The 12,050-nt window shown below is 30.8% G+C and overlaps 1 protein-coding gene across 2 annotated transcripts in view; it reads left to right on the forward strand.

The window, feature by feature from the left end:
• Window positions 1–894: 894 nt before the first annotated feature.
• The window catches only part of LOC120345328 (membrane-associated guanylate kinase, WW and PDZ domain-containing protein 3-like), a 30,036-nt gene continuing 18,880 nt past the window's right edge, over window positions 895–12,050 (forward strand). Inside the window, exons 1-11 of one of the 2 annotated variants that reach the window (XM_078114892.1) lie at window positions 895–1,110; window positions 2,117–2,247; window positions 3,642–3,758; window positions 4,228–4,347; window positions 5,599–5,766; window positions 6,429–6,536; window positions 8,671–8,797; window positions 9,339–9,421; window positions 10,345–10,402; window positions 10,628–10,746; window positions 11,540–11,734. In XM_078114892.1, the coding sequence (XP_077971018.1) occupies window positions 947–1,110; window positions 2,117–2,247; window positions 3,642–3,758; window positions 4,228–4,347; window positions 5,599–5,766; window positions 6,429–6,536; window positions 8,671–8,797; window positions 9,339–9,421; window positions 10,345–10,402; window positions 10,628–10,746; window positions 11,540–11,734 (1,390 nt within the window). In that variant the 5' untranslated portion in view covers window positions 895–946. The remainder of the gene's footprint in view (window positions 1,111–2,116; window positions 2,248–3,641; window positions 3,759–4,227; window positions 4,348–5,598; window positions 5,767–6,428; window positions 6,537–8,670; window positions 8,798–9,338; window positions 9,422–10,344; window positions 10,403–10,627; window positions 10,747–11,539; window positions 11,735–12,050) is intronic. The other variant, XM_039414738.2, reaches the window with a different exon arrangement.

The following is a 12,050-nucleotide window of genomic DNA, read 5'->3' on the forward strand; positions in this document are numbered from 1 at the left end:
TATGGTTAAAAAAAATTGTGAATGTCAACTGTCAGTTGATAATCCTGGCTTTATTGTATTCAGCAATACCAACTTATTATGAGTTTTTTACACTCATGAATGCTCTTAACAAGGCTCTGTAGGCAGCTACTTGAATGTCAAAATATACCGGGTTTGGATGAATAATGCTATTCTTTCTTATTTAGCATGAGATGCTGTTATTTGATTATTTGTATAAATAAATAATCTTTTTCATACATTGAGTAATTTTACAAATATGATTCAGAACTTTATATTATTATAAGTCAGGGGTGGCCATCACGTCGATCGCCATGTCTCAAGTAGTCGATCATGTCATACCTCAAAAAATTGGCTTGAACCAATTCCATGCAACAGCGCCTGTTGTGTGTTTTGAAACAGGAAAAAAACAGCACTGTAACATGCGCAAAATACGATAAACCGGTACACATACATTATTTCAGTCTGTGCAAGTCCGATAGATCATATTATTATGTAACAAATGCAAGTTTAGGAATGAACATGCTGAATATCATGCGTCTTGACTGACAAACAATGCTACAATAACATCTGCAATATGGGAAAGTTATTGTCTCACTCCAAGTGTAGTGTAATATCTTTTGTTCACAGCGGTAGCAGTGACATCAGAATGCCCAAGTTTGGTCAGTCACGTAACATTTATGGTGTAAAATATTTATATTTCGCTGTTTAGATAATATGTATAATACTTAATCGACAAGTTTTTTTGAGGGATTTTCAACACTTACGAATTAAAAGTATGCAGACCGTACATCTGAATTGTAATATTTGATTAAATCTTAAATAAACGATGAAACATTCACTTCCGGGACAATTACATAATCAGAGAGCGAATTGTTTTTAACCAATTTATTTGATGCTAATATTTTTCAGTATATGCTTCTAATTTTAACTAGTATAGAAAGCCAAGATGGCTTCTGGTAAAAGACACAAACACTGGTCTGACAGAGTTCATGAAAGTGTTGTTTCAAGGAATAAGAACGGACAACTAAACTTGGTTATAAAAGGAGGTGCAGAAGAAGTTAAATTTCCTTTTTTTGGAACTGTAAAACAAGACAAAGTTATTTATCACAGGTACAATTAATTATTGCTATTTTGAATTGTTCGCTAGTGCAATAATAGAAGTAGGTTTTACATACTTCGTTTTTATACGCTGTTGTTTCTAAACCATGCATGAGTAAATATTTGAAATACTCAATATTTCAACACTAACAGTATAGTAAGTATATTATTTCTATCATCTCGTTATTTATTTTTACATTACTCGTCTACGAGTGTTATAATCATAGCATCATGATTCTCTTTTGCCAAAGCATTAATTTAAAGTTTCTGAAAACATTCACTTAAACAGAATTAAAAAGTGGACTATTGGAATTATTGAGCTGTAAGCATTGCTCTCACTGATTTTTTATCAAATTTATTTATATTTAACATTATTCAATGATAAAATGAAGTTTTGTATTTAAAAGCTTATTCATTTTAGTTAAGCGCTATTTAAAATCATATTTAATGGTGTCGATTGATCTTCTCGTGTTTATGTTATGCTCACACTCGTACTCGGCTATATTATTACTTTTTTTTAGTACTGGTATGTTTGAGCATAATCAATGTTCGTTTCGGATTTTGGTATATAAATAGATTTGTGTTAAATTTCTAAATATTATGATTGCTATAAGATTTACTAGGAATACATGAAGGCTTATGTTGCCAAATACTACAACAGGTATTTTGTCATTGGCACAAGTTCTTTCCGGTTTATATTGTATGTAATCTTTAACAACCAGCTGTTGTAGTTTATAAATGTTAAAATAGAATAATGAGAAGGTTATTTTTGGCAATTACCAGTGGTTTTCTCTTGTAAATTTTACCTTCTTCAAGCACTTTATCCGTTTTTTTTATTGAAAATTTAGTAAATACTTAAATAGGTACTTGGTATAAGCCTTATTTTATATCAAGTATTTGTATTAATATGTGTAATGGTGTGGTGTAACCTGTTTATTAAATAGAGTCAATGGTATTTGTGAAACTATGAATACGCATGTCTCGCTGACATGTTAACGACTTCGCTTCTTTTCTTCAGTGGAAAAATTCAAGATGGTGAAGTCCTACTTGAAGTCAACGATCAGTCTGTAGCAGGTCTTACGCTATATGATCTCAACAACTTAATTAAACAAGCCAAGGATCCTGTCAGATTTAAAACAGTGAAAGAAGGTATTTTATTATATATTGTGCGGTGCATCGTATATTTTGGTACCCCCAGCAAAGTACACTTTCACTCTGAACTGGAAATATAGAGGTTTTGTGATTAAGGATGTCTGTCAACAAATTCAACTTTGGGTTATCTGTGTATTCAATTGGAAAAAATTTAGATAATTCAAAAAAGCTTTTTACTAATTAAATTACGGTACATTAGATTTTTTAGAGGAAATGTTTTGAAAAAATATCAGTTATCTTTTTTCAATCTGAATATATTTAATATTTTTCTACATTTATGATTATGAATTGAAAAATAATAAATTACAAGTAAGACTAGTTCTCCATTTTGTCTGCAATTGAATAAAATCTATGTTTTGGTTGTACAATATTTTATTTTTTAAAGGGAAAAGTTTTAAAGGAGAATATTTTCGGTTATCCTTAAAAACAAAAGTTTTAATAAGTTTGAATATGGTTTCAAATATATTCAAGCACTTACCGTAATTCATTTTGAACCCTTCTGACTAAAATACAGTTGCTTTAATAAATATGAAATATTGATTCATAAACTATTGTAAATGGAATTTGGAGAATGTCAAAAAAAAATGTTCGGAATAAATTTTAATTTTTTTTTAAATATAATTCAATAAGGTTCTATATTAAGACTCTTGCATCGCCTTCTTTTATGTCGAATTCTGTGTAACTAAGTAATAGATAATATCCATGTTTTTTTGCAAAGCAGTATAAGTACTCTATTTTTACATAGGTTATGCATATGTCTAACTGAAACCAATATTCAGATTGTCACTACTAGGCTTAATTGAGCATGAAGAATGTTTTGTATATTATGTCTTACTGTTTTGATAAGCTGGTTATACAACGTTGATTTCATAGCCTATTAGTTGAAATCAGATTTGACTTGTACACTCTTTTCATATACATCCTCAACATGGATAAATCTTTAGCATACTGTAACTCTTGAATCAATTTTTATTATAGGAAGTATATATTACACGCATTTAAAAAGTAATTGGATTTTTGATTGCTATTGATTATTTTGTTGTTGTGTAATCTAGTTAATATGGTATGTACCGCAAATCCAAAGTTAAAAAATAAAAGAGAATCAAGGACATTTCAGATTATTTACTACTATAATAATAGGAAGGATAAAAATGTCACTGAGCTATGGAACCATTAGAGCCCATGCTTGAACAACTTATAAAAGAGATTTCAACCAGCCATAACCATTCTCTTTACACATGATCACAAGGAAACCAAATGATATTGGCATGTTACTAATCTAACAGTCTTAGTTTATGGAAAGCACATTAAGTCATACAATAAATATATTTATCAATGTATGACTCTTCCGACTCTTCCTTTCATTTCTCAACTTCTACTACCCTATTCAGGTCAAACTTTAACAAAAGATCTCAAGTTGTATTTGAGTGAAAGGTTTCCACTTGGAGCGGTTGATCATGATTTACAAGCTGCAATCAGAGATAATCTGTATCTAAGGACACTTCCATGTAAGTAGAATTTTAATCTGTCATGAAACTAATCTCTAATATGATTTCCTTGTATCTGTGTTTTATTTGGTAATGTTGGGAGAAAGTTGTGCATAGGAAGTCTTAGATTTACTTCTATGAATTTAAATTGTAATTTTCTTTTTCATCAGTGCAAATGAGGTATTGATGCACATTGCGTATTATGGAGTCTACAAACATTTAAATATGAATATTTATTTCTCGAATTATTTGTATTATTCAATTTTAATTTTTGTTATTTTGGTGAAATTGAATAATTTCCTGTTTCATTTGAGCAGCTTGATTCTTCAGATCATGTTCATCTATCATTTACGTTAGTTATTTCATAAGTTGTGAAATGTCATTTACGTTAGTTATTTCATGTGTGAATTTATGTGATAACTGATTTTATGATATGTCAGTATGGGACAAAAATAAGATTTATTTGCTTCAATGTGTTCTGTTATTATAGGTACTACACGACAGCCAAGAGATGGAGAAGTAGATGGTGTGGATTATACTTTTCTAAATGTAGAACAATTTCAAGAACTGGAAAAATCAGGTTCACTTTTGGAGAGTGGACTTTATGAAGGTATTGGTTACTGGATATCCATATTAAAATGTTTTTTAATTTTTCAGGATGACCTAAAATTGCGATTCTGTTCCAAATGACACCACTTTTTTAAATACTGTGATATTATTTGAAATTTTGTAACTGAATTTGTATACTTTCTCAGAACTGATGGACTACCTGTTTGTCATTAAGTTTGAATCAATCAATACCTGGCAAAATGTACAATGTCTAAGATCCATTAGCATGTTTTGTACACTGTTGTACATCACAACTTACCTCATTTAGCAGTCAATTCTCACTTTTAGTTCATTCCAGATTTCTATACTAGATAGAGCAGTGTTTTTCAACCGGGGTGCCGCGGCACACCGGTGTGCCGTAAAATATTGTCAGGGGTGCCGTGGGAAATTCTCTAATTTGTGTGTCTATGCGATGTAGAGCCCGGCAGAGAAATCATGTAGTTGGCGCGGCTCATCGCGTTAAGCGGTAGGAATACGCTCTCCATCGCACCTCTGATTACTCTGCGTGGATTCGCCTCCCATGCGGGGATGGTTATGTGCGAGAGGATTGCTGTACTCCTCGCCGCCGTAGGGTGCTTCAAAATAACTAACTAATCACATACTCGACATGGAATGGTAACCAGATGAGAGGCCGTGGTTCGCCGTATGTTTCTTCCAGAGATAAATATGTAAATCCTATCCTTCTCCTCTACTGTTCTATATATATCAGAATATGACAGCAGCAGGTGGCGATTTGTCCTTTTGTCTTTGTCTTTATTGGGCCTTACTAGAAAGGTAGCTATCAGTGACTTAATATGTGGGTAGCAGTAGTAGATGATTAAAAGGGTAGGGGTTCGGGTTGCTGATACCCTAACCCTAACTCTTTAGTCATTTACTACTGATACCTACCTTTTTAGAGGGTTAATTTTTATTTGATTACTATTCAAGATGTCCAATTCAACATCTTTCTTCAATGTTAAAAACGCTTATATTAACAATATAACACTTATATTGTGGATATTAGGTCTTTCCTCCACATTTTAAGCTAGGGGTGTGCCGCGGGATTTTCTCAATGGAAAAAGTGTGCCTTGGCTCGAAAAAGGTTGAAAAACACTGAGATAGAGTACTCTCATACAAGGATAATTTATTCATAAATTTAGGAAGAAAAGTATTTCAGGTTGATAAGTATTTCTAATTATTTCAAATTAATAAATCAGAGACCTACATGAGGAATTTTAAATTCTTTTATAAATGGCTGATAAATTTCTATCAGGAAATTATTATGGAACACCGAAGCCACCTCCAGTTCCATTATCATCTCCACCTCATGGGTCGCAATCTCCAAATTCACCTTCTAATGATATAATGCCCGGACAAAAGCCTTCATCGGAAGGAAAGAGAAAAAGAAACAGATCAAGCGTAGAAATGCAGCCTCTTTCAGGTTTCTTCAATTTATTTTTTCCTATGTTGAATCGTGGCTATCAAAATTTTATCATGCAGTTAGTGTGTGTTGATATGTTGTGCTTAAACTTTGGGAAATTTAAATTTATTATGATTAAACATATTTATGCAGATTTCATATCTTAATATCAACTTTATGTTGATCATTATTTATTATGTTACTGGGTCCTAACTCGAGATTTAATGAAATTGATCTTGCTGTTCTGTCGGCTATATCTTGGTTAATGTTACGGCAGTTATTTTTTAAGGCGAAATTAAACCTTTACTTGTCTACGAATTACTTTATTTACTATTTACTTTCTAATTACTTTCTCTGCTTTTGTTTTTTCTACACTTTTGATAAGTAGTTGAGGCTTTCAGGCCTCATTTTGAAATTGTTTTTCTCAGAATACATGTAAATGTTTTCAATCTTTAATCTAATAAGATTTCTTCATGCTGGAACTCTTGTGTTCATTTAATTGTTTTCTTCATTTCCAGCTATTCATTGTGGAACAATTTGATTTCAACAAAATAACAGTGATTTTACTAGTTTTTTTGAAATTTCTTTTTATGTATTTTTTTTTATTATTTCTATCTGCATTTGCGGCATCTTTGTCACTGAGTTTGCATGCATTTTTCATTATTTTTTTTTCCTATTTACAGCGTCAAGCCCAAACGGCAAAGGCCCAGTCATAAACAGTCCCAGCTCTGAGAAATCAAATTCACAACCACAAACACAGGATAATCAAATCAATGATACAGAAAAATCTGGTATGACATATTATAACTTGATTACTTCTTATTATATCACTCTGTTGACTATGAATATGGAATATTGAATGTATTCTATGATATCTATCCTGTTTATTCCATTTTCAGTTTCCTGAACTATTGTTGATACACACCATTATAAAATATTTTTTAGTATTTCTCAATAACAAATTAATTTAAAAAAATATATACTGCTCTGATTTTCATGATACAATTGAAATAATTCACTACTGCATTATTAATATTCTCGGTTTATTTGCATCAAAATTGTGATGAATAATACGTATATAGCAAATTTTAAATGAGGATTTTAATTTTTCATATTGTTGTGTGTAATGCATATTCCACCTGAAGAACAAGTATTGCTTTTATCTGAATATCTACACTTTTGGGTTTTGACTGAATACAGAAAAAAATTTGTAAATTTATGGTAGTGTTAAAGTTTTCGCAACAATCAAGCGAAATTTGTATAGAAGATACAAATTCGTTATATTGTTCAAATCTTTAACAATTTTTTCTCTATCTCAATATAAGAATAATAAGGATATACAATTTAAAAACCAACATACTATTTAAAAAGTTGAAACGTGGGGATGGCCAAAATCGACTACAGGTAATTGACTTTTCCATGTACATTTTGACATACTATTTTCAAATATGAAACATATGATTTGTACTACATTGAGTAATGCTTATTAAGGAATGCATATGTATGTGTATTCAATGAGGTTGTTTTGGAAATGCTTGGAAGGTATAATAAACAATAATTTCATTGGTTATATATTTTTATAGCTTTCCGATATTATTAAATCAAGACATGATTAGACCTACGATATGTTAATTGTCCAAAATGTAACTATTTTAAATCATTCCTAAGAATTTATGAAATCGAATACAATTAATTTCATTTCATATTTCTGTGTTCAAATGTAGTACATGCCAGTTCTAACATAAGCTCATATAATCTATTATCTTCTATGCAATGGGAGTAAATTGTATTATTTTATTATTTATATTTATCCCATATGTGTTGCATTCAGTCTTCCCAAGCTCCATATTAGCAAAGGAATATTTCCCATTCGAAAAATCTTGCTTTCGTATGAAGCACTTTTCTCACTTCAAGAGGTAATATTGATCTGTTTCCTTTTAAACCACAGCTATTCGTTTAGACATGTTGTGTATGGTTTGACTGATATTTCGCCTGCTACAAATAATCTTGAATACACTATTACTCAACCTGATATTACCTTCAGTACTTATTGTTTGTTATTTATGAGGAAAAGTTTGAGATTATATAAAAAGTGATGTTTTAGTATTCTGGCATGTTAAACCTGAAGTAATTTTAGTTGTAGGAATTTGGGCCTGTTGTCCTAATTTTTTGTTTTTATTTGATAAGTTCAGAATACTTGAGTTGTAGTCTCTGTACTTTTTTAGCTATTGGTATTAACGAAATTTTGAATTAATGATATTTTGATAAAAAAAGGCTTTTGAAAAATTCAATTACCATTATAGTAATCCATATTTATATTTAAAAAATTTGCAATTTTAGCAGTGAAATTTTTCCTAATTTTTTCACTTGATAGGATTAGCCGATATCACGTAGACAAACCGAATATTTGAACACATAGAAATTAGTTCAACCCAATATAACGAATTCTTGAGTATAATATCATGGTGGAATAACTGAAACGACTTCAGAACTTCTGATAAATGTATAAGATACAAAACAAATTAATACAATTTGTAATGTATTTTAATTCGACCTCTTTTACATTTTGGATATCTCAATTTTGGATATTTTCATTAATGGAATATATTTTCAAGAGTATAGTTTCAACAATGCATAGGTTTTTTTGCGGTGTGGCGCATTATGCTGAAGAACGAGACGCAGTGGTTCGCCACTTGATTGAGCCGTTTTATTACTTTCCTCTCCCCAAGATCCTAGTATAGTATCCTAAGCACGCAAATTTGGACATTCTAGTTTTTAATATTATGCTTCTGTATAGAATAGATCTTTGTATATGCAAAAGCAAAAACTCCTGATATTTCTCTTAAATCCTATTCATAAATTTTTTTAAAGAAAATCTGACCTTACATATTAGAGTTTTGAATTTTATGTTTTTGTGTTTTTTAGCTATAGATTTGCCAGAACCAACTTTTTCATCTCCCCCACCTCATGATGAGAGACAGCATTCACTTGGTCCTTTACCTGATGGATGGGAAGAAGCAGCCACTGAATCTGGAGACAAGTATTATATTGAGTAAGAATAATGCACATAAAACATTATTTATAATTTAGTAACAATTTCTACTTTTCATATTTTCTGATCAAATCTACAAATTCTTCTTCAGGAATTAGAATATTGAATTAGGAATTCTGTGAATTTTTTCTAAAGAATTTCTATTGTTACCCTATTATTCTAATTTGATACATTGGACTTATTCTTCAAATATGTATGACAGTGACACTCACCATAATATCATAATAAACTTTTTAACTTTTGGTATTTCGTTGGCCATATGTAACATTTCTCAGGGATATAGTATACTTTGGATCTGAGTGAGTATGCATGACTTTCTTGGGGGAAATTTTTTTAAAAAATTTGAATATCTTCGCCGGTTCATCCATCTTTATTTGGTTTTTCAAGTATGATATTTCCAATTTTTGAAATTGTTAAAAGGGTATGGGTGTATATTTGTGGACATGAATAATAATTTCAAAGTAAATTGTAAATTTTATGGATGGTCATGTTTTGTATATTATGTTATTAATAATTTGTAAATTCCCCTTTATTTTACAAGTCACATTGGTCAGAAGACATCATGGCTAGATCCGAGATTAAATTCTGCTGCTAGAAAACCTTTGGAACAATGTGCTGATGATGGTACGATTCGTTTTTACCCATTTCTTTATCCACCTATGATTTCTATGCAAAATAATATTGTCATCTCAATGTAAGGTTAAAAGTTGCTACTTATTTTGATAAAATGATTTGAAAATGAAAACTATTTTTATTCAAGTATTTGCCTTCAGTATTATTTGGAATTTCAGTAACACTGACTGATATTATTCTTACTATTATATTTAAAATATTCAAGCTGGATTTCCATATCATGGTTTTATTGATCTTTCTTATCAAAATTTTGTTGTCAGAATACCAGGTTTAATTAAACATTCTAGATGTAATCCTGTTACTTTATAATAGATGTGATGAATAAATTTACTGTGAAATCCAAATTCTTCTGTACATTTCTGGGATAAAAAAAGGGAAAATCTGCAGGGAGACTTAAAAAGTAGAACCCATCAATTTATTAATTAATTACTTTCATGAAGAGAAAGAAAATTCATATAACACCTTTTCAACGCTTTGCACAAAAGTTATGTTTCATGAAAATGTTCCAAATATTTATATTTTGGGTCCTCTTGTATAATACCTTTTGCAATTGATTTTAATTTGAAATCATCTGGATGGATGTTTATACTAAATCGAAATGTTTTTTACTTGACAAAGTTTGATATAATACTGTATTGCATTGTAAAAAGCGAATATTACTGAGAACATTTTATTTCTATATTTTATTTTGTTATGTTTAAACTAAATTATTTGCACACATTTATATGGATTGGAGAGATGTGTTTCTCATGTGATATGAAATCTTTTCATCTGAATTGCTTTTATTGATTTCTCTTCCATTGCTTCTATCAAATAAATACAAAGTGATGGAAAGGAAGGATATAATTTTTCCCTTGAGGTTTCCAAAGTGTGATCCTATGTCTTCAATTTCTTATATGGATATTATATTGCAGAGTTACCACATGGATGGGAAAAAGTGGAAGATGCTCAATATGGAGTATATTATGTAGAGTGAGTATTGTCACCGGTCTTAATAACCGGCTTATTCCGCCAAATTAAACCCTTTAATTAATTCCATGTTTGTATTATTATGAGAGATTTTTAATTGGGAATTAGGGACATTTATTTGCCAGTGAAAATAGTAGAGGAATAAGTAGAGGGCAATGAATACTGTCTAGCTTTCTCATAGGGTTTTATTTATCAAATTAACCTAAGTTACTTTTATCTTGTTTATAGTCATGTTGAAAAGAAAACACAGTTCGATAATCCAGTGATACAAGCGAAAGAAAGATTGAAAAATCAACTAAATCGATCGCAGGGAGAAATCATAAATCAACTTCCCAATTATCAACCAGGTAAGCTTTTAAAAGATTTTAATTTTTCATTCAATACAGTGTTCTTATAAATGGTGCAATTGAGAAATCAAGATTTTTCAAAATGAGGAAATTCCGGATGTAATATTTGTATTCAATTCATTGTTATTGCACTGATTTTAAGATGATTGAAAATAGAAGAGATTAATTTACTGGAATAAGACCTATTTAATATAGCCTACTAAACTACTTGTTATTATTACATAAATATTCATTTTCGAAGTAGACATTTAGATTGATTCTGATTTGTTTCTGAAAAGTTTTTTTTTTCTTAATGAAGCAAGCTCCAAGACAATTAGACCAGGCAAATAGAACCACACTTACTTGTACTTGATAGATATGTGATTGGCCTAACTTGCCCAGTATGTCTTGAAGCTGGCAAGATAAGATAGGTTTTTCATATTGAGAAGGAAAGGAGAGCCTTTTATGCTTAATTCATATTGCTAATCGCAGCCTTTAGTCTGTTCACTATTATAATAAGCCAACAAGTTACACATTCTGGATCCAGATTCCAGACTTAAATGATGGAAAAAGTCGTAACTGACCTGCAGCCATATAAAGTACCTTGTGATGGCGTCTTCTCACACATAAGCATCATCTTTCACAGCATTGACAAATGCTTTCCATGATGCCAATTGATACGGCTTGTAAAGATTCTGTGGTGCTATGGAGACTCTCCATTACTGGAATAGATCATGTTTTCACAAATCTCTATATTGATCATACAAATGCAATACCCAATCAGGCCATCATGAAACAAAATTTTCATTTTTAGAAAAATCACCTCAGCAGCTTCATTTTACAAGTGACCCTTCAAAGTTGGAGGGTGATTTATACAATGTACCGATTGAGAAAGGATCTCAAGGTTTTGGTTTTACGATTGTCGGGGGAGATGAACCAGAGGAATACTTGCAAATAAAAAGTGTTGTACCAGGAGGACCTGCCGACAGAACTGGAAATATTCAGCAAGGTTTGTATATAGCCTATATTTATTTTTCTTAACCGCTTGGAAACTCAAACGAAAAATTGTTCGACTGGGTTTCTGCAGGACCAACTACTTATACTTTTTCTATGTTTTTCTACTGGGGTTTCATAAAATGTAACGACACTGTAGCAAGAGTGAAGCCAACTATTCTAGGTGACTTAACTAGCTGCATATTAGTACAAATATGTTTCTGCAGAATTTGGTCTGAACAAAGGCTGCTTGAACTGATTTTTTTTATCATTTTGGACTATAAATTTTCAAGCTTGGTGTTGTGTCATTATAATCCTTGAATGGAATAATA

The sequence above is a fragment of the Styela clava genome, chromosome 8 (assembly GCF_964204865.1).
Source record: "Styela clava chromosome 8, kaStyClav1.hap1.2, whole genome shotgun sequence".
NCBI classification, from domain to species: domain Eukaryota; kingdom Metazoa; phylum Chordata; class Ascidiacea; order Stolidobranchia; family Styelidae; genus Styela; species Styela clava.